Here is a 24,192-nt window from a genome sequence, read left to right as displayed (position 1 = left end):
AAACACTAAAAATTTAGCATGGTGAAAGTGCTTGGAAGTTTAATAAGGATTTTATATCTGTGATAATGATGATAGGCAACAAGACACTAGTTAGATTGGGTGAGATTTCTTAGGAAAAAGTATTGAACATAGTCTGTTATAATCCCAAAGTGATTAAAATCAGCTTAGCCTTCGAATAATGCCTGTGAGGAGCATTAAGCTTATTTTAGTTGCAGAGTTTTGATGGATAGTTAGCACTTAAATGGTTTCCTGGCATGCTCACACACACATACACATATATACACACACATATATGCAAGCACACACACACATATTTAAAGCACTACAGACAATGATGGAAATGAATATTGCCATTTCTGACAGTACTTTCTAATTTGTTGTTGTTGTTGTTGTTGTTGTTGGGGGTATGGGAGGGAGAAGACACAAGAAATAATGGGAAGTTATACCAGGAAGACAAGAGCTCATCGACTTCATCAGAAAGGCAACGCTTGAAAAAATTTAATTTTCAACTTTAGGTTTTTTCTTTCCATTAGCCTTTGATCTTAATGGCAATATTACACAGGCTGAAAATTAGGCCTAGTTTAATAAACACTTTGAAGGCTCATTTCTCAGTAGTATTTGCCCATGACTATTGTCAGAATAATAGAGGTAGATAAATTATTTTTGCCTGTTGTTGTAATATTCAAATGAGATAATAAATATCAAGCACTTTGTAAACCTTAAAGCACTATATAAATGTCAGCTACTCTTAGCAATTATAATGCAAAGATTATTTAATAGTTACTTTGAAGGTATTCTTTTTATACTTCTTTGCTCTTTAATTTTGATGTTTCTCAACTTACTATTTTTTTTGTAATCCTTTTTCTACTAGTGTTGATTGCTGTGACATCTAATAGTCAGTGACATGTTTATAGGAATAAATATCCTTTAACTGGCCATTTAACTCTATATTCCTTGAAAACTATTTAGTCTGTTATTCATTAATTTAAAAATCTCTTTCTTGTTAACAGGTTAGTACTCCAGTCTTTGTGCCAATGAAGACCCATGAGCTGCTTCATCGAATGAGTGGCAAAGGATTAGCTGCCAGTTATCACTTTCCAAGACAGCCTTGCATTTTTGGTGATCAGATGGTCTCAGTGCAAGTGACATTAAAGAATACCACTGATCAGAAGATTGAGAATATCCACCTCTCTGATAAAAAGCTGCCTTCAGGCATGCGGATGCATGTGTTTAGCCCAATAGGTAAATAATAATTATAAATTAAAATTTTACAGTGTGATAAGTGGTAACTTTAAGGATATCTTCTCCTTAAAATTGAAGTAGAAAATATTGTGTTTACTCTTTTGGCTATTAGTAAGTGCTTGATTATTGTTAATTTTGCATTTTATCTGCATTTGTATTCCTCAGATTTTCTCTACTCTTAAAGCTAAATCGTGCTTATCAGAAACCATTCAGTTTTCATTAATCCATGGATAATGAGATATGAGGAGTGATGACAGTGGACCTGAATGCGTCTCAAAAGACCATACTAGTAGTTTCCTATGTTTGTCTTTCCCAGTCAGGTTTCAGTCCCTCTACCTGCCCTTCATCTCCCCTGATTTCTTCATTCTGTGAAGTGAAAGAAAGATACAATGAGAAAGAGGTTAGAGAAGCTGCCATCATGGGCATTGGACTACTATCCTACCCATGTTTTTCATCTCATTTGAACAGTTCAGTACTTCTCATTCAAATTGTTTTGAAATTCAGTTACTTTTAGGAAATAAAATTTAGAACCTTAGTATCTTTTCGTGTGACATACACCTGAAATATTAAAGTCCAAATAACTTGGGGTTGGTTTTTTTTTTCATTTTTATGTCTTCAGCTAAAGTCATATTCAGTGAGACATAGGTGGAAGAAGATAGAGGCAAATTACAAACAGATTTAATAGTTTTACAGTAAAGACAATGCTCTAGGGTCCCTGAGACATTGTTGATTGGATTCTGAAGTCCTCCATGGGACAGACACCTGGAAGCTCCTTGAGGGCAAGAACTCTGTCTTGCATTTGTTTTTATCCCTGGCACCTTAGCATAGTACCTAGCCCACAGCTGGCATTTGATACATGCTTCTTGACTGACTGCATGTAGTGAAGAATTTAAATTTGTGTTATTGTGACTCTTCTGCACCATGTTTGCCCCGGGCTTCATGCCAAAGTATCCTCAGCCTGTTAACCTGCAGTCTTTGACTCTGAAGTCTTTTAAGCTACTTGGCCTAGTCATTCAGTGGAGGAAGTAATTTTCTGCAATATATACTTCTTCAATCAGCAGGCATTTATTGAACAACTATTATGTGACAGATACTGTGCCAAGCACTGGGGATATAAAGACAAAACTGAAATAGCCCCTGCTCTGAAGGAGCTGGCATTCTACTGGGTGGAAACAGTCTGGACATATATCATACAAAACATATGCAGTCATTTCAGTGGAGTTAGAGTGGTGTTCAGTATTAGTTTCCTATAGAGCAGCAGAACCCACAAAAAGATTTCCAGCCCAAGACAACCTGGGTGGTTGATTGGAAAGGTCTATTGCACAGGGCTGGGAGAGGAGCACAGTTTAGTGTGGATTGCACAAAGACAGGGCCTCAGCAAAACTGGAGCAGTCCTCAGGGGCCTGAATCAAGGGGAGCTGTGGAGGTTTCCAGACTTCTCAACTCACAAATGCCAAAGACAACTTAGAAGGTCAGTAGGAGAGGTCTGTGACTGTGCTGGGGGAGGAGCTCAGTCTCAGCCCTAATCCTGGCACAGACCCAGGGCTGCGGCTGCTTCCAGAGCTACCGGCCCGCAGACAAAGGGGAGATCAAGTGTCTGATCAGAGGGGGATTGCAGGGATCTCTTTGCTGGTGCTGAGGCAGGATTCTCTTGCTTTGTCCGTGCTTGGATCTGGATCACAGTTCTGGGAGGTGGTCCTGGGGTGAGGAGGAGTGCTGGTGTGTTAGAGCTTGTGGTGGTGTTGGAGAGGGACTCCCCTTCATGGTTCCAGGGTAGAAAGGAGTGTTTGTGGTCCCTCATAGACCAGAGCACAGGCTAGGAAAGGAGTAAACACTGCACCCTTGATCATACCACCTTGGAAGAACTGAAAATTTCCAAGTCCCTAGAAGTATCTCTGAAAACAGCTGCGCAAAACCCCTGAAGCCTGGGACAGTACATGCTCCACACTAGAAGCAGATACCTACCTTAACAGAGTTTATAACTCAGGTAATTGGCTGGGATCATGAGCAAACTTCACAAAAAAAAAAGGCAGAACATAGAATCGTACTTTGGTGACAGAGAAGATCAAAACATACAAGCAGAAGAAGACAACAAAGTCAAAGCTTCTACCTCCAAAGCCTCCAAGAAAAATATGAATTGGTCACAGCCTATAGAAGAACTCAAAAAGGATTTTGAGGAACAAGTAAGAGAAGTAGAGGAAAAACTGGGAAGAGAAATGAGAGTGATAAAAGAAAATCATGAAAAACAAGTCAACAGCTTGCTAAAGGAGACCCAAAAAAATACTGAAGAAAATAACACCTTAAAAAATAGCCTAACCCAAATGGCAAAAGAGGTCCAAAAAGCCAATGAGGAGAAGAATGCCTTAAAAAGCAGAATTGGCCAAATGGAAAAGGAAGTCCAAAAGCTCACTGAAGAAAATACTTCCTTAAAAATTAGAATGGAGCAATTGGAAGCTAGTGACTTTATGAGAAATCAAGACATTGTAAAACAAAACCAAAAGAATGAAAAAATAGAAGACAATGTGAAATATCTCATTGGAAAAACAACTGACCTGGAAAATAGATCCAGGAGAGATAATTTAAAAATTATTGGACTATCTGAAAGCCATGATCAAAAAAAGAGCCTAGACATCATCTTTCAAGAAATTATCAAGGAAAACTGCCCTGATATTCTAGAACCAGAGGGTAAAATAGAAATGGAAAGAATCCACTGATCACCTCCTGAAAGAGATCCCCAAAGGAAAACTCCTAGGAATGTTATAGTAAAATTCCCGAGTTCCCAGGTCAAGGAGAAAATATTGCAAGCAGCCAGAAAGAAACAATTCAAGTACTGTGGAAACACAATCAGGATAACACATGATTTAGCAGCTTCTACATTAAGAGACCACAGGGCATGGAATATAATATTCTGGAGGGCAAAGGAGATAGGATTACAACCAAGAATCACCTACCCAGCAAAACTGAGTATAATCTTTCAGGGGAAAAAATAGATATTCAGTGAAATAGAGGACTTTCAAGCATTCTTGATGAAAAGACCAGAGCTGAGTAGAAAATTTGACTTTAAAACACAAGACTCAAAAGAAGCATGAGAAGGTAAACAGGAAAGAAAAATCTTAAGGGACTTATTAAAGTTGAATTGTTTACATTCCCAGATGGAAAGATAATATTTGTAACTCATGAAACCTTTGTCAGTATTAGGGTAGTTGGAGGGAAAAAATATATGGAGGGGAGGGAGGGAGAGAGAGAGAGAGAGAGAGAGAGAGAGAGAGAGAGAGAGAGAGAGAGAGAGAGAGAGAGAGAGAGGGCACAGGGTGAGTTGAAAATGAAGGGGTGATATCTAAAAATAAAATTAAGGGGTGAGAAAGGATTATACTGGAAGAAGGAGAAAGGGAAAGGTAAAATGGGGTAAATTTTCTTACATAAAGCAGACAAGAGAAAGCTTTTATAGTGGAAGGTAAGTGGGGGAAAGTGAGAGGAAATGAGTGAATCTCATTCATATTGGATTTGACTTAAGGAGAGAATAACATACATACTCAGTTGGGCATGGAAATCTGTCTTACCCTACAGAAAAATAGGGAGGGAAGGGGATAAGAAAGTAGGGAGATAATAGAGGGGAGGACAGATTGGGGGAGGGGCTAATCAGAAGCAAACACTTCTGAGGAGGGACAGGGTCAAAAGAGAGAATAGAATAAATAGGGGGTAGAATAGGATGAAGGGAAATATAGTTAGTTTTCACAACATGACCACTATGGAAATGTTTTGCATGACTATACATGTATAACCTGTATCAAGTTGCTTGCCATCTTAATGACAGTGGGTGGGGAGGGAGTAAGAGAGAGAATTTGGAACCCAAAGCTTTAAAAACAAATGTTAAAAGATGTTTTCATATGCAACTGGGAAATAAGATGTATAGGCAGTGGGGTATAGAAATGTATCCTGCCCAACAGGAAAATAGAAGGGAAAGGGGATAAGGGGCGGGGGGCAGATAGAAGAGAGGGCAGATAAGGGGAAAGGGTATTCAGAATGCACGCCATCTTGGGGTGGGGAGAGGGGCGATATGGGGAGAAAATTTGGAACGCAAAATCTTGTGGAAACAAATGCTGAAAACTAAAATAAATAAATAATAAAGAAAAAAGTGAGTAAAAATAAAACCACGTTCATGGATACCAAAAACCAAACAAACCAAAAAAACACTCTTCCAAGGATTAAAAAAAAAAAAGCTGTGCTGAGGGTAATGGGTGAAAGGACAGACTGAAAGCAAATAGACCAGTTAGAAAGTTATTGCAGTAGTCCTCGTGATGGTTAATGAGGGCCTGAGCTAGGTAGTAACCATATGGGTGGAAAGAAGCAGGCAGCTACACAAGGTGTATTGTGGAGATAGAATCAACAAGACTTGGCAGCTGATTGGATGTGGAGGTTGAGGGGGAATGAAGACTCTAGAATGACTCCCAGGTTACAGACCTGAGTGATTTGAAAGATGGTATGACCTTTGACAGAATTAGAGAAGTTTGAAAAGAGTAGATTTTGGGGAAAAAGAAAATTGTTTCTCCTTTGGACATATGGAATCTGAGATGCCTTATGGCACACATATCCAATTGATGATGTCCAGTGGTCAGCAAAGGTAAGGGCTGAGGAAAAGCCATTCAGATCTGACAGGTAGGAGACTATTGATAACCTTAGACAAAGCTGCTCAAGAAAATAGTAAAATATTTTGTATTCCTACTGAATGGGAAGTGGTATTCCTATAGGATCAACAAGAGTAAAGAAGATGTGAACTGACATAAATTGATTTTAGAATATGTTCAATGCAGTTTTAGTAATTTAGTAATTAAGAAATAAGTAAGTGAAGTGCAAGTATCCTATCAAAAGCTGTCCTATCTCATTTCCATTAGATGACATTAAAATTTAAATATTGCTAGAAAATTTATGAATAGCAAAAATAGGAAGACATCTTTTCATTGCTTATAATACAGTTTTTTGTTTTGCTGAGTTAAAAACTTAAAGCTTAGTTTTAAAAACTGAAATATGAGTTTTCTAAACATTGGAAATGTTATCCAAAGGTTAAAGCAGTAGAACAGTATTAACATTTCTTAGAGCTGGCATGAGTCGATGAATTGACCTTTTAATGGCCAATGTAGAACAGAAGAAATATAATAAACTTGGTATTACTACTTTAAGTGAGAAATAAATACAAATGAATATCACTTTCTTAGCACTACTTTCCCATTCATAGCCAAGTATTTAAGAGAGTAATTTATCATTGATTCAGTTATGATTTATTGAGTGCCCATAGCATACTAAATTCTGTCCTAAACGTTATGCAGTGGTATTTAATAAATACATCTATTTATGTGACAGCATCTATTATCTGCAAGGTCCCAGGGATACAAAGACAAAAAAATTAATAAAAGAAACAGTCCTTGCCCTCAAAAAACATACTGCTGAAGGGAATAGGTACTTAGATTAGTAAATACAAAGTATATAGAAAGCAAATGTAAGGCAGGTTAAGATGGGAGAGCACTAGTGCACAAATAGTCGGATCAGGAGTTATATCCTTGTGTAGATGGTGGAACTTGAGCTGCCCTTTGAAGGTAGCTGAGAAGAGCAAGAGGCAGAGATGAGGAAGGAAAGGATCCCCCATGGGGGAAGAGGCAGGGATAGCCTGTGCAGAGGTGTGAGTGCCAGAAATGAAATGTTGTGTTTAAGGAACAAAAACAAATCATCTTGATAAGAACATAGCATAAGTTCTGTGGAGTAATATGAAATATGAAAGGATAGATTGGAGTCAGATTGTAAAAGGTTTTAACTCTCAAATATAGGAGTTTATGTTTTAAAGTAAAAGCAGAGGGAAACACTGGAACTTCTTCATCAGAGGAATGATACAGAAAGACAAAAAGTGGTTTAAGAATATACTTTTGACTTCTATGTAGAGGATGGATTGAAGAAGGGACAGAATGGAAGCAGAGAGACCAGTTAATTGTTGTAATAGTCAAAAAGGAGAGATGATAGTAGCCATGAGTCAAGAGAAGAGGACAGATGTGAGATATGCTTTGGTGATAGAATTGGCAAGGTTTGGCAACTGATTAAATAAATATAAGTAATGAGGCAGAATGGAGAGATAAGAATGGCACCAAATTTACACATCTGGATTGCTGGAAAGATAGCCTTTGCCTTTGGCAAAGTTGGAAAGGAACTGGAATGGTTTGGGAAGAAAGGATATGAGTTCTTTATGGGTCGTGTTGAGTTTAAGATACTTAAGGACGTCAAGGACGTCTAGTTGCTATAGAGAGGTCAAGAATGATAAAGACCAGGAAAAAGCTTATTTGATTAAGAAATCATTGCTAACATTGGAGACTGAAGTTTCAAGTGAGTGAGGTGAGAAGTGAAATGGGGATGGGTTGAGAAGTGAGTTAAAGTAGAAGAAGTAGAAGCAACAAGTATGAACAACTTCTTCCCTCCCCTAGGAGTTTGGTTCTGAAAGGAATGAGAGATACAGGATGATAGGTTGAAGGGTTGGTAGGGTCAAGTGGAGGTGCAGATTTTATTTTATCTATTTTTTAAGACGGGGAGAACCTGGCCATATTTGTCAACAATAAAGAAAGAGCCAGTAGATAGAGACTAAAGATTAGGCAGGAGTAGTGGGGATGATTGAAAGGGCATTCATGGAAGACACAGTAGATGACAGGAATAGAGGGACATAAATAGAGGAGTTGGTATTGATGAAGAGAAGGACCATCTCTTTATCAGAGAAAGGAGTAAAAGAGAGATTGGGGAAAATGTCAAGGAATTTGGCAGGTGGGCACTGAGTAGAGTAAACGAGTGAGCTCATGACTTCTGGCCATTATTTTCTCAGTCAAATGTGAGGTAAGATCTTCTTAGGAGGAGACCTAAGCGAATAGTGTGTATAGGAGACTTGGAAAAAAAAAAAGAGATTTGACATAGTTGCTGTGAGGAGTACCAGTCAATTAGAGAAGGAAAAAAAATGGTTTCTGTGGAGCAGCAAAGGCTCAACTGAGATCAGGTAGAATACATTTGTCAGAGGCCTAGTCAATAAAGTTATGTGACTTTCTCCAGTCAGAGCAGAGAAAGTGGATGGTACAGGAAACCCAAATTTAGAGTTTAGCAAGGGGTGAATGGGTAAGAAAAGAGATAAAAGGATTCAGGAACTTAGAGCAGTATATAGTTGAACTGATTAACTATAGAGTCAAGCCTGGGAAAGGGGAAAATCAGCTCAGAATAGAATTGATGGCCTGGGGGAGCACGGAGACAGTCACAGAGTGGCTATGAATAATAGGTTTAGGAGGAGGGGGCATTGAGGCACATGGAGAGAGAAGGATAGATAGTGAAATGTCAAAGTTCTCAATAATGTGAGTGCCGCAAGGGATAGTGAGATCATAGGTATGACTATCTCTGTGTGTGGATGAAGTAGAATGAAAGTGAAGGTCGTGGGATTTAAGGAGACTAATGACTTTGCAGGCCAGGGTGTTTTGAGGAAACAGAGCCACATATGTATGGTGAAGTCCTCAAGGATAAGGGCTAGGGTTGAGATGGGGAAAAGGAGACAGTCAGTCACTAAGCATTGATTAAGTACTTATGTGCCAGGTGCTGTGCCAAGCACTAGAAATTTTAAAAAATGTATATATGTATGGCAAAAGACAGTCCCTACTCTCAAGGACCTCATAGTCTAATTGGGGAAGCAACATGCACACGATTATATGTGAATAAAAAATATGCAGGCTAAATTGGTGATGACTCCTTGAGAAAGCAGAGAGAATGACCTGGAGACGGGTAGATAACTGCTACCAAGATCAAGATTGGGGGAGGGTGAGAGGGAGTGTGTAATCTAAATCTAGATATTAGGATTTAGAAAGGAATACACATACACACATACACACAGACACACACATACGTGTGAATATATGTGTGTGTATGTATTGAGAGGCAGAGGGGGCAGTGTGTCAGCTCCAAACAAAGAGGAATTAATTAGTTGCTGAGCAAGGAAGTAGGTGCTGGAAGTGACAGTGGGGAGAAAGGTATATTTCTCTTGTTTCTTCTGGCATAGTATATTATGGGACATTCAAGAAAGTATGTCTAGTACTAGAGGGGCTGATCAAAAATCCAGCTAGTCAAGCAACAGGCTTGTATTAAGCACCTGCTCAGGGCCAGGTGGAGTGATAGGTTCTGAAAAGTTAAATACATAGCATGAAACAATCCCTATTCACAATACACTTACATCCTAACAAAAAGATACCATATAGAGATATAGTATGTGCTACAGAAGTATAAAGGGAATAAATAAAATTAAATACAAGGCTGGTGGATCAGGACAGGCTTCATGGTATTTGAACTGTGTCCCGAAGAAAGAGAAGGATTGTGTGAGACAGTGGTGAGGAGGGAGCATGTTGCAGCTTGGGGCTTGGCCAGTACTGAGGCACAAAGATGGAGATGTAGTGCTTCACTGAGAAACTAGAGAAGGCCAGTTTGGCAGGATCACAGTGTGGGAGGGAAGCAAATGTACCCTAAGAAATGCATCGTAAGCCTTGAAAGGTAGATTGGGGCCAGGTTGTGAATGGCTTTAAAAGCTAAAGAGTTTAGATTGCATTCTAGAGGCAATAGAGAATTACTAGAGGTTTGGAGTGGGGCGGTGACCGTTTTCAGATCTGTGTTTAAGGAAAATCACTCTGGCAACTGTTTGGAGGATGAATTAGAATGAGGAGAGACTTGAGTTAGTGAGACTATGAAGGAAGCTGTTGTGATAATGTAGATGAGAGCTTTGATTAGGGCCTGAACTAAAGTTAGATATAAATATGTTATGGAGATAGAAAGAGCAGGCTTCAGCATCTGATTGCATATGTTGTGGTAGGGAAGAGTGAGGAGTGAGAGATACTGTCAGCATTAAGAACCTGAGATACCAAAAAGATAGTGGTGCCTTTGACAAAAGTAGAAAAATTGCAAGAGGGTAGTTTGGAGGGAAAGATAAAGTTCTCCTTTGTACTTCTTAAATTTGAGACATCGTTAGAACATCCAATGTATTTTGAGACCAACTAGGTTTCTATAACTGTCAGAAAGTGAAAGGAGCTATAGAGGAAACAGTCTAAGATAATGAGAAGTTTAACAATAGAATTATATTCCATGGGGCATGGTAGAAGGGGAGAGCAAAACAGGACAAGGATTCAGTATGGCTAGAGCCAAAATCAGTGGGGATGAGTGATGTGGAAGCAATAGTATGGGAAAAGGATTTTCATCTAGGCTGTAATCATAACAGGATTAGGAAGAGCTAGGCATTTGCTAACTATTTGTGTTGTTCAATCGTGTCCTACTCTTCATGACCCCATTTGGGGTTTTCTTGGCAAAGATACTTGGGTGGTTTGCTGTTTCCTTCTCCAGCTCATTTTAGAAACTGAGGCAAACAGGGTTAAGTGACTTGCTGGAGGCCATACAGCTAGTAATCTGTTTGAGGTGAGATTTGAGCTCGGGTCTTCCTGACTCCAGTCCCGGCACTCTGTTCACTATGTCACCTAACTGCCCTTGCTAACTCTAGGATGGGAATTCATTACCTACTGACTGGGTCTCCTTCCTTGAGGAGCCTTAGAATGGCAAAAAAGGAGTGTCAGTTTTCTATCAAGCATTAGAAAAGAAGGGAAATTGTGCCTAGTATTAGAAACCCTGCTCCTGGATGGAGTCCTCATGGCAATAAAAGGCTGGGTCTTAAGGTTCAAGCCCTGGATAGGATCTTGGAGGTAGTGCCTGTGACTGTGGTTCTGTAGGTCAGAGGCCTAGAGTCCAAACTCAGTCCTAGGCTTATAGACAGGGTCCTTTTAGCAAGAAGTCTGATACCTGAGTCTCTAGAGGATAAGGGCCTGATGCCTGAAGCTGTGATTTCTGACATAGGTCCAGTCCAACAACAGATTTGTCTCATCCCAGCTCTGTGTTAGGAAAGCTGTTGTGTTTCTGTAATGAGTCGAGGCAGAGAAGTGAGTGGGACTGGGGAGGCAGGGAAGGAGTACAAGAATAGGTTTAAGGCATTCACTCTCCTTTCCATGAAGACAATTCATGGCTCATACTTGGTCTCCTGCACAAGTCAGCTTTTACTCTGCTGGTGCCCTCTCAGTCTTATGTACATATGAAGTCTCTCAGTAAAACAAATGCCATGAAACCCATCTGCAAATGTGATCCACCGAGGTGATTTGGGAAGGATAACATCATGGATGAAAAATGGACCAGAATATGCAAAGCAACCTGGATCAGTTTCAACTAGATTCATGAGGTGCCAGGGAAAATCAGAGCAGAAATGTTCAACGTCTTAGTGCTGCCTGTGATGATTTTCACATCAGAGCATTGGTCTACAAGGAAGAATAAAGAGCAGGAGCTTGGGTCACCTGGCTTGCAATAGAAAGAACATGCTGAATCCTCTTGAATTATCATATGACAGAGTAAGAGGTTTGCAGAAGATTGGGGGGAAGGGGCATATGGTTATACTCAGAGGCACTGGGTTGGTCGTGAAACAAGGATGGCTGACAATGGATGAACCATGCCAGCAGAAATTGCACAACAAGCCAGAGATTGATATCATTCATACTCCTGAAAACTGTCACTTTATTTTGCCACTTAGAGAACAATTTATCAGATAATGTCCTGATAGAGAAAAAAGTAGAAACACAAATCAAGACAAAGCATGTTTTGGGAGGAAATGGTAAATGCTTGCCAGCAATATGACAACAAACTCTAAAACTAGCTAAGGGTCCATAAAGCATCAGGATTAACTTCTATGTAGTGAAATAACTAAGGTCTATTCATGGTGGATATCCAGCTTCTTTAAAAATTTCATCAGTACAGTCTGCACATCTTCCAGAATGCCAAGTGACTGGGCAGGGTCATCAGTAGGTCTCAGGTTATAAAAATTTTGGCATATTTGGATTAATATCATTTACCATAATGAGAATGTCTACCCTACTGCTTTTCATATTGACAAGTACATTATTTGTTAATCTGATACTAGCACCTAACAGCTATTTCCCAACAAGGTCAAGTTAGAAAATGTCAAATGAAGGGATAGTAGAAGAGTACCAGATTTGCAGTCATACATAAGGCATAGGTTTAGATGTTAACTCTCCTGCATACTACTTGTGTGATTGTGAGCAAGTGACTTAACCTCTCTGGGCCTTAGTTTCTTCATTTATAAAATTAGTGGGGTAGAACAGATAATTTCTAAATTCTCTTCCAGCTCTAGTCCTGTGATCAGGATTAGAGTATTGATTGTATTAAAGGACAAAAGTATCAAGCCAGTCATAAGCCTCTCTCCCCCCACCCAAAGCATAACTACAATTAAATAAGATTTTGAAATAGCTGAAAACATTCAGGTCATCTTTACCAACCAAGCTATTTGACCTTGAAGAGCAAGTCCCCATCTCTGGTCTTCATTTTCTTTGTTTGCGAAATGATGATCTCTAAAGATCCTTTGAGATTGTGAAGTTCTAGATTTTTAAGGAGATAGATGGTGCGTTAGAAGTGTAAGAGAGTTGAGCCTCTTAGCAGCCCCCTTAAAGGCAGTAACAAAAAAAGGGTCAAAATATAGTGGTTTCCCTATGCCCAAAAGGCTACAGAAATGTGCATACCCTTTGATCCAGCAATAGCACTTCTAGGGGCTATATCCCAAAGAGATCAAACAAATGGAAAAGGACCCACATGTACAAAAATATTCATAGCAGCTCTTTTTGTGGTGGCCAAGAATTGGAAATTGAGAGGATGCCCATCAATTGGGGAATGGCTGAGCAAGTTATGGTATATGAATGTAATGGAATACTATTGTGCTATAAGAAATGATGAAGAGGCTGACTCCAGAAAAACCTGGAAAGACTTATGTGGTCTGATGCTGAGAGAAGTGAGCAGAACCAAGAGGACTTTGTACACAATAATAGCCGCGATATGCGATGATTAATATTGTTAAACTGAACCCTTCTCAGCATTACAAAGATCTAAGACATCTCCAGAGGCCTTGGGATGGAAAATGCTATCCACATCCAAAGAAAGAACTATGGAAGTTGAATCACTATCACTTATTTTTACCTTCTGTTGAGTTTTGTTTCATGTTTCTGATGGTTCCTCCTATTGGTTTTAATTTTTACTTACAACTTCACTAATGTGAAAATATGTTTAACAGGAATGTAAATGTAAAGCCTATATCAGATTGTGCGCTGTCTTGGGGAGGGTGGGGGAGAGGAAGGGGGAGAAAAATTTTCAACTCAAAAGCATATGGAAGTGATTGTTGATAAATCAATAAATTAATAAAATTGAAAAAATTTTTTAAAAATAAAATTACATTTAAAAAAAAAAGATAGTGGTTTCCCAGGAAAGAAAAAATGATCCAGAAGAGACAGGAAGCACTCCAAAACAAGGAATAAAGAATGTATATCAAAAGAAACTCAAACAAAAACACAGGGAAATAAGACAAATTAACCTCAACAATAGCCTTAGAAATGAAGTCAAAGCCATAAAATGGATAATGATAAATAAACTTAAGGAAATAAAAGAAGAAATGAAATCAGTGAAGAAGGAGCAAGGCAAGATAATGAAATTCAATAAATTGGAAATACTCCTGAAGCATACAGTAAAACAATAGAACAGTTCTTCTGTTGTATGCAATGATGTAAACAAGGGGAAAAGGAATTCAAGGGATGACCCAAGTGGAGGAATGCTTGGAAGCTTTGCAAACAAAAGTAACAGATCCGCAGGACAGAACTTAGAGAGTACCTAAAAGTTACACATTTAAAAATAGTGAAAAAGAGAAATATTCTTATCACCATATTTTATGAAACTGTTTAAGAAAATTTTCCAGAAATATTAAAATCAAGGGACAGATTACAGAATTCACAGGATATGCCATCAGGGATAAATCCAGACTCACTCAGACACATTACCATAAGACTCTTAAGACTACAGTGACTGGAAGATGATTTTATAAGCAGCCAACCAAAAAAATCACACATTAAAGAATACCAGTTTTAACTGAACAAGATTTATCACCCAAGGTAAGGAATGATAGAGGTTAAACATGTTGATGTCAGAACTCAGAGGTAAATTGTCAGAACTCAGAGGTAAATTGATCATCCCACAGTCAGTGACTCAAATTCTTTAATAGTATATGCACAGTTTAGAAATAGTTACTGGTCTGGCATTAGTTTCTTCAGCCATCCATATATTATAATTACTATTACTGGTTTCATCTTCAGACATGAAGGACAAATGGCTATGTACATAACCCCACCCATTTTTAGGCATTGATATGGACACATGTTAAATGTTCAGTGATCTAATGTCTGCTATTAAACAAAGAATTATTTTATGCGTAGTATAAACCAAAAAAATCTATTTGAACTGTAAATGAACATTTGCATAAACATTTTCTTTCTTCAGTTGAATTTATAAATTATACTAGTCACACCTTAAGTGGGTATTCTATTTAACAAGAAAAACTAAACAGTCCTTTAGTTTAATATCCAACACTGGCCAATTAATATTCTAACCTGTTTCATATTAGCAATAATAACTGGACTGATGTGAACCTTTTTCTGTATGTGCCTACTATTCAGTTATTTTAATAACTTGTTTACATGTATTTTAAAAGCTGTTTACAAGCGTAATTTTATTTCTTGGCTCATAGTTTTTTCTAACTCTTTGCCCAATAATTTAATCCATTTAATTGTATATAATTCTCTAAATTCTACAAAGCTAGGTGGTACAGTGGATAGAGTGTTAGGCCTGGAATTAGAAAGACCTGAGTTCAAATCAAGCCTCAGTTACTAGCTGTGTGACTTTGGGCAAGTCACTTAATATCTTAGTTTCTTCATATATAAAATGGGGATAATAATAGCAACTAATGCCCAAGGTTGTTGTGAAGATTAAATGAGATAATATTTGTAAAGCGCTTTGCAAAACTTATAGTACTTTATGAATGCTACCTATTTTTATTATTAAAGCATGTTATTTTTCCTTATGATTGGGTACCAATAATTAAATTCAATAAGTGAGGTTTCATACTATCGTTATGGATCACTAATCAGTGGAAACACTTTGGAAGTTGGAGAACAGTGAGGAGCACTTCTAGGATTTATTTAGCACATCTGGAGAAACATAGGAAGGAGAATAAAGTATGAATAAGGATAGAATAATAAATGAAGAAATGGAGGTAACATCACTGTAGTGCCATTTAAGAGCGATTGACATCATTAGTTAACCTAGAATCTGGCCAAAGATTTTCATCTCGCACTTGTGCAGCAATTATAGGCTACTGGAGAAAGAAAGACAAAACTGAATTAAGGTCGTATGATCTAGTGAAAAGAATACTGGACTTAAGAGTTGGGAAACCTTGATTCTAGGCATATAACCTTGGACAAGCCATTTAGCCTTTCTAGGACTGTTTCCTCATCAGCAAAATGAGAAGCTAAACAAGAAATTCTCTAAGAGCCCTTGCCAAAACTTTAAATTCTATGAAATGAAGCAAATGACTGAGAGGCAGCGAGACAGAATGTGAGAACAGCAGCATTGGATTGATAATTATCTAATTTTTTAAGACTGAGAGTCTTGAGGGGCCTACCTCACATTCAACATTTTCATCAGCATCATACATAGCCTATGTAACATTAAATAACTAGTGAAAACTAGGCAGTGATTTATTCTGCAGGTTTGCATCTTTTAGGAGGAAGGACTTAAGATTAAATATTTATGCTATCTAGTCTTTTCTACATATACAAAGCTTTCCTGAATGACAGAGTATATACATAAGGAGAGGAGATCCAGACCTCTGTAGTTGAGGGAAAGCAACTTCAAAAATGGGTTATTTGCTTTGCTTTATCATTTTTATTGAGACAGAATATTAATTAAGTAGAATATTGTATTGAAAGAGATATGTTTTCATAATCAGTATGTGCATAAATTGTATTTAAATAATTCATTTCATTATTGTATTAAATTTTCAGTAAGTATGGAATGCATCATTCATTCACTTATTAGATGTGACTTAAAACTGAAAAATACTCAAAACATGCTATGTTCAGAAGTAGCAGATTTCAAGTCTAATGTAAAGTCTATTAATTTTAAGAAAGCAGTCTGAAACATTGAAGAAAAATACCCAACAGATTCACCATTAAGATGACCTCTAGTCTGCTAGTATTGTGATGCTTGCTACCACATAACTGCACTGGACAAGACATGCATGGAGGATAAATAATAGTAAGATACTTAGGCAGCTGCTGTAGGTCAAGCTCAAGTCAGTTAATCCTAAGTAGGGTGAGTGGACTTCAAAGCAATACGGAAATAAAAAGTGGTTGTTTACTTTTGAATAAAGGCATTGTACATCCTGTAAAGTGAAGTCCCTGTGTGATAAAGTGGCTGACAAACACAATGGCTACAATTCTACAGCATCTTTACAACTGTAAAAGGGTTGCTTATATGTATCACTTTTTTGATCACTTCCATGATAATGAAAGATGGACTATAGCATAATACACTTATGGCTGTAGCTATCATTTATTTTTTAAAAGTTGCTGACTGGAATTAGTAAAAATGGACAATCCTGTTTTGAACTGTTTTTAATGGGGATGTTTCTAATATTTCTTCATAATATGTAACTCATGTTTTCATGTAGATTTTTTTAAAAGTTGTGTTAACGATAAATCAGAGTCCCAAAAGGCCTCAACTAGCTAGGATAATCAGAAGAAATAAACAAAATGAAATTTAATAGGAACAAAAAAATGTAAAATTCTGTATTGGATTAAGAAAATCAACTTCTTGAATATAGAATAGAGAAGACATGGTTTGACAGCTGTTAGCTTTAAGTGTTAACAGTGTGAACCTGTTAGTCCCCACTCCCAGAAAAAAATACCATATTGAGAAGAATTCTGTCCAGAATGAAGGAAATCATAAATCTGCTCAGGTCAAACTACATTTGTAGTATTGTTTTCTATTCTGGGTACCACAGTTGGGGAAAGACTTTGCCAAATTGGAGAATGTTCTGAAGAGACTAATAGAGATGGTAAGAGAAAATGTCAATAAGGATCAGTTGAAGAAACTAGAGATGTTTAGCCGAGAGAGGAAAAGACTTAGAAGCAACATTATAGCCATCATGAGAAAGAAACAGCAGACTCCTTCCACTTGGAGAACTAGAAGCAACAAATGGAAGTCTCTGAGAGGAAGATTCAGTATTGATATAAGAGAAATGAACTAGCAGTTTTGAAGTGGTCCTAACAGATAACTATCCCAAAGTGAGTGAGCTGGCTGCCTTGTGCTCCCACTCACTGGAGGTCTTTGTATAGAGTCTGGGTAACCACTCGTTGGGTTGTTGTAGAGGCTGTTCTTAACTGATAGGACTTGGCCTTGGCCTGTAGGATTCTTTCCAACTGTTGGATCCTATGATTCTGTAATTTCACGTGGGTGTATGGAGTAAATGTAACTAACTGAAAGATAACTGGGCTCAAAGCATAAGCTGAATAAAATATTTTACTTGAATTGGACAAGTGACAGCTAAGATATAAAATAGATATGTGTGTTTGTTGTGGCAACACTTCATAATGATGTTAGTTGATTGATCTCATACTATTAAAGCTCCAAAGATTCCAAAAACTATATTGTGTCTCTAGCTTAATTGTTTTTATGATGGTCTCATCTTTTGCTACTCAGATTTCCTCTCAGAAACCCTCTAGATAATGTAAAATAGACTTGTCATTTTGGTCTCCAAAAATGTCAGTTCTCCTGGTTAATTTCTGAGTACAGTTACTTGATATTGTTCCATGATTACTTCAGCATCCCTGTAAGTTATGGTTTTAAAACTCTTTAAAAGCTATTCTTATTGTGGGATTTTTCCCATTACCAATTTTAAGCCTATTGTCCTTAAGTTTGTCTTTTAAATGTGCATAAATTCTTTTAAGTCCCCTGAGGACTAGTTTGTCTGCTGAAGCATCCCAAAGTAATTCATTATATCCTTACCTCTATAACCTATAAAGACAATATTATGAAAACCATGAACTTTTAAAGAGAATTCCTTTCACAGGTGTGGTAAGATTTGTTATAATGTATAAAATATTCGAATTTAAAATCCTTAGTTTAAGAAACTTTATGTGGAATGACCGAATTTGACTTGACTATAGCACTAAGTAACTTGTGTGTTAGAAAAATTTTGAGTGTTGAGTTTGGTTCATTGTTTGTGACAGTCACTGTGTTTTCACATCCAAATGATCTTATTTCCTAGACTCTCTTGAGCCTGGGGGATCCATTACTGTTGCAATGGGTATTGACTTTTGTGATTCCACTCAGACTGCCTGTTTCCAGTTGTGGTAAGTTAAGTGTTATTTTATATTTGTAGTTTGTTTAGTGGTACTAGGTTGATCGAGAAAAATTCCTGGTTATTAATAACAAACTCTTAGCCTTCAGCCAGCTACCCTTTTCTTCCAAAAGATAAAAATTAAATGCTTTGTTTTGATCTATTTTGGACTACTCTGGAATAGGTGTACAAATGGTATGGAATATGGACATTTTCAGTATTTTGTTTTATTACTGAAATTAGTTTCATAATTGACTTTTAGAGTACTATAGTCTCGTGTACATGTGTAAGCCTAAATCTTTCTTAATGATGTATGGAGAAGAAACTGTGGTATGATATAGAAAATTTGAGAACATTACATATAATATAATTGTACATCTTAGCTATTCATCTTAAGCTTCTCATGTTGGAGGATTAGTAACCAGGCTTAGTTATCTGAAAACCTGTTGGATTTAGTTACTTGAGTCATTAAAAATAGCAACTACACATGCTTAATATTGTCAAATAAGTGTTATTTTGCACTTTTCACAAGTGACTACTGCTGAGAACTGTTTTAGAGAATGGAGGTGAAAGATTAGTTCTATAAGTAAGTCTTAATTATAGTTTCCAGAATTATAGAATCCAGAATTATTAAAATAATTTCCTTATTTCTTTTTCTGTTCTAACCATTTGATATGTTTTTCTTTTGCTATTGTTATTTTTCTAGAATCCCATATTAATAAATAAATGCAAGTCTTTAATAAGCTCTGAGTTTAATCTTTACACTCTGGTTTTCTATATGGATATATTCTTTCTAATCAGCTATAAGCTTTGTTTATCTTACTGGAAAATGTTAAGTTCCAGATTGTGGCGCTTTTTATTGCTGAAGAAATGTGTGATGTATTTTGTCTAAATTACAGACCTTTATTTTTACAGACAAATTTTTATTATAGAAAATCATCAAGTTTACAAAATAGTCACTTTGTAACAGGAACATAGATTACATACATAACTTTTCTTTGACATATAACTTTTCAGTTTACCAATGATTCAGGCCTAATATTATACCTTTTATTGCTGAGAACCTGCAATGATGAATACAACCAATGTAGCATAGCACATTGATTTTATGCAGATCATCACCTTTATGTTTTGGGAGGTCTGCTGTATTAGTGATATATAAAAACTGATTACTTTTTCCAACATTGCCTAGTAATTGTTTATTATTTTCCTATTAGACAAACAAGACAGATCAATATTACTGAACACTAGACTATGAGTAACGTCACTGTAAATAGATTTGCCTCCCATACCACTGGTGTATTCCTTGTAATGACTTGGGCAATGTGAGCCCAATGACAAAGCTCATGTGCCAAGTTAGTCTAAAATTGAGAACCCACAATTGTCCCTTTTCTTATGAAGCTTTTGTATGTGACCCTTTAGGTAAATAGGTATGTCATGGTGTTTTATTCTGGTTTACCTTTTTTTAAAAAATCTATAGCCAGTATAAATAATTTTTTGGGTAAAATCACTTCTAACTTAATCTTAAAGTCCCTTTGGGCATCAGTGTGTGGGTACTCTTTAGTCTATAAGTATTTGAACTGCTTTAAACAATTTATCTTATGTCACACATTTCCAAAATAGGCTTAAAATACTCTTGGCTCTTTTAGGAATTAACTTAAATATATTTTCCATAATATCTTAATAATATCTACATATATATGGGTTTTCTAAAATTTTAACTATGGAGGTTTATGTGCATAGCATTTATTTGAAATTTTATTAGGAATTGGCTCAGCACCAAAGCACCCAGAATCATAATTATTTTCCTTATGTGTTCCAAAAAGAGCACTTTGTCTTGCATCAAATGTAATTGATCCTGAAGCAATGTAATCACAATTACTCACTTTCTTAATTGGCCTGCCCAAAATCAGAAAATGGAAACCGATCGACAGTGTTTAAATCAATAGCTTTATAGTAGTGCTTGTGGGGGTAGGGAGATAGTGGTAATGTGTGGATCAATTGGTCTTAGATGCCAATCACCAACTGTGTGTTTTGCATAGTAAATAGCACCTTTTTACTTAGCGATGTACTGTACTTTCTTTGTGGTTCAATAAAAAAAGGAAGAAAAAGCAAGAATGTGTGATAGATGCTGCTTTTTCCTCCCAAGTGCTTTAGTGCAGATATATAGAAGTAAGAAGGGCAGATGTGTAATAGATTCTACATTCTGAAGTAGCTGTGAACCATAAAGACAAGCTGTTAAAGGCAGTTCCTTTCCATCAAAGCAGAAAGAAAATGGGGCAATGGATACTGTTTCATTATTGAGGCTATGGATTGGTTTCATATTATTATGATTATTAGGAAACTTAGTGGGAGAGATTAACTTTGCTCTGATATATTTATATTTCAAATGGTTACCCAATTCGATGCCTTATGAATATCACCCATAAATCATTAAGTACACTTTAAAACAAATGCAGTTTAGAAACAGAGAAACAATCCCCATCATCATTTGACATACTTATATATTAGTCTCTATGGAGAGATTAGCAGATATGGAAAAGATAGTTCCTTTGTACACACACATGCGCGTAGAGATGCACACAAACACATGGGATGCATGTTTGAAGGAACATATGTCCCAACAAGAGTTGAATGTTAGTCTGATATTCAATCTTCTTGTTTCAGTATTTTGGTAGATCCTTGATCTTACCAATGTTGGCATTTTCTCCAACCATGTATTCTCATTATTGTGTATATCTTCATTTATAAATGCCCTACCCATTGAGCTGGAGGTTTTTCTCTAGGTCTTTTAATATTCTCTGGGTGTCAGTGCATCATTCAGATTATCCATTTGTTGTTCTTCACTCTTCATTACATGACCAACTCATATCCTTTTCTGATCATGTATCTCCTGGTTGATATCGTGATGTCACTCCTTTCCTGAAAATAATCATTATATAACATTGCAGGCTAATTATGCCCATGATGTGTCTCTCCATTGGCCACAGTTTTGATTCTTTAGAGACTGATGTGGTTCAGGATCACTGGCTAGATACTGGTTTCGGAAGATAATTTGGGAACACTGGAGGTATGGTTTGGTGTCCCAAATTTAATCCAGCTTCTTCCTCCTGTTTAATTTTGGGTCCAGGTTGTTCTCTAGCTACAATTTCCATCCAAAAGATATGTACTTACGGACTAATTCAATGGGCTCTAGCCAACTGCATGTCCCAGTCTGGACAGTAGGTTCTTCTTTATCCACTTGATTTTTCCTGTGTAATTTGTTAGACCAAACTTTTGAGTAATTGGAAATATCATTTAATTGCCTCTATAAAATTCCAGGGATGAAATTAGTAAATTGTTACCTGCAAGTAGGAGCATCTGGAAGAATTTGCCATCTATACTGAATCCTACTTCCACTTATATTCTGTTGGACCTCCACCAGTAGAGAGGCAAATACTTGGACAAGCATACATGTCTTTTTTCTCCTTTGATTGAGACAGATAGGGGATCATCAAGCACAGTAAAGTGCTTTATTTATTAAGGGATCTTATGTAATCTGAAAATATGCATGTTACTTTGCTCTACTGAGTCAAATGCTTAAAAAAAAAATAGAGTACTATCTTTTATTCCCTGTGTCCTTCAGTCACTGACTATGAAGATATGATTTCCTGGGCCAGTATTTTTCAGAACATTTGGAGCAGCTCACAACTTGTAAAGCTGCTGTAAAGCTCTGAATTGGGCCTACTGTTCTGAAGAATATTTTGGAGATAAAATGTGACAAGAAAGTGTCCGCACCCTTTGACTACAGTCAGACAGTCAACAAGCACTTAATAAAAGCTTATTATGCCAGGCACTGTGCTAAGCACGAGGGATAAAAAGAAAGGCAGAAACAGCTCCTGCTCTTTAGAAGCCAACCTTCTGTTGAAGGAAGACAACATATGAACAATATATAGATATAGATAGATAGATAGATAGATAGATAGATAGATAGATAGATAGATAGATAGCTATAGATATATAGATACAAATATAGATTTGTGTGTGTGTGTATTTATGGCAGGTTGGAGATAATCTCAGAGGATAGGCGCTAGCATTAAGGGGCACCAGAAAAGGCTTCTTGCAAAAGATGGGATTTTATTTGATACTTGAAGGAAGCCAGGACATAGAGGTGAGGAAAGAGAGCATTCCAAGACTGGGTTCAGTTGGCAAAAGTGCATCGTATATAGGGACAGAGTATGTATGCAAGGGGCCAAGAAGGCCAGTGTCACTAGATCACAGATTTTGGGAAGGGAATTAAAATGTAAGAATAGACCAAATTATTAAGGGCTTTTAAAACCAGACAGAAGATTCCTTGAAGCCCTAACTAAAATCCCACTCTTCCCCAACCCCTCTTAATTCCAGTGCCTTCCTTCTGTTAATTATTTCCTATTTATCCTATATATAGCTTGCCTTGTATATATTGTTTGCATGTTGTCTCCCCCATTAGATTGTAAGCTCCTTGAGGGCAGGGACTGTCTCTTGCCTCTTTTTTGTATCCCCAGTGCTTAGCACAGTGCCTGGCACACAGTAGGCCCTTAATAAATATTTATTGAATTGAATCGATTGTATATTTGATCCTGGAGGTAATAAGAAGCCCCTGGAGTTTATTGAGTGCACTGAGAGCTGGGAGTGTGGGGTGTGGAGGCTAGACTGGAGAGGAAGGAACTTGAGGCAGGGAGAATAGCTAGGCGGCTATTACAGGAATCTAGCTTTGAGGTGATAAGACCTGTACCAGCATGGTGGTGGTATCTGAGGAGAGAAAAGAATGTATGTGAGAGGTGGAATTGACAAGAATTGGCAATAGATTGGATATAGGAGCATGAGTGAGAGAGGGAGGAGTTGAAAATGAAGCTGAGGGTGAAAGTAATAGAGAAATTGGGAAGAGAAGGTTTGGGGGGAACAATGAAGAGTTAAGTTTTGGAAATGTTGAGTTTAAGATTCTACATGACAAACACAGCTATCCCATAAATACCAAAATATTCATAGCACTTTTTGTGGTAGCAAAGGGGGAGGGGCAGTGTGTGGAAAGGGGGATATGGCTGTCATTTGGATGGGCAATAGTTGAACAAATCATAGTATATGAATGTGATGCTGTATTATTGTACTTTTAGCTAGTATAAATGTGAGGAATTCAGAGAAGCATGGGAAGATTTGTATAAAATTATCCAGAGTAAAGAAAGCAGAATCAGGACAAGATGTACAATGACTACAATAATGTATATACTCCAAAACAACATAGGCGTCTGAATTTAAATTAAATGCAGTGACCATTATTGATTCACATGGACAGTCAGTCTACAAACATTTATTAAGTGCCTGTTATGTGACAGGTCCTATGTTAGACAGTGGGGATAAAAAAATAAAAATTCTATAGTCTTTGCACTGAGGGTGCTTGAATATATACAAAATATGTGCAAAAAAAACCCCTTAAATACAAAGTAATTTCAGAGGAAGAATGGCCAGATCAGGATGCAGAAGGCATTGCTTAAAGTAAGTTAGTGCATGCAAAAGCAGGGGACCCAGCAGATGGAAGATAGGAGATGAGTGCAGTGATTATGAGGTAACTCCTCCCTCCCTTTTGGTAGAGACATGGGTGGAGTATTATGAATGCCAAA

General features: G+C 37.2%; 1 protein-coding gene across 1 annotated transcript in view; it reads left to right on the top strand.

Moving 5' to 3' along the window:
- Nucleotides 1–24,192, top strand: part of AP3B1 (adaptor related protein complex 3 subunit beta 1) — a 327,381-nt gene that overhangs the window by 280,610 nt on the left and 22,579 nt on the right. Inside the window, exons 24-25 of the mRNA XM_078153162.1 lie at nucleotides 1,011–1,242; nucleotides 18,485–18,569. Of these exons, the coding sequence (XP_078009288.1) occupies nucleotides 1,011–1,242; nucleotides 18,485–18,569 (317 nt within the window). The remainder of the gene's footprint in view (nucleotides 1–1,010; nucleotides 1,243–18,484; nucleotides 18,570–24,192) is intronic.

The sequence above is a fragment of the Phascolarctos cinereus genome, unplaced genomic scaffold (assembly GCF_003287225.1).
Source record: "Phascolarctos cinereus isolate Bilbo 61053 unplaced genomic scaffold, phaCin_HiC Scaffold_4;HRSCAF=312, whole genome shotgun sequence".
Lineage (NCBI taxonomy): Eukaryota > Metazoa > Chordata > Mammalia > Diprotodontia > Phascolarctidae > Phascolarctos > Phascolarctos cinereus.
Note: the sequence above shows the minus strand (reverse complement) of the source record. Positions and strands in the feature narration are given on the sequence as shown.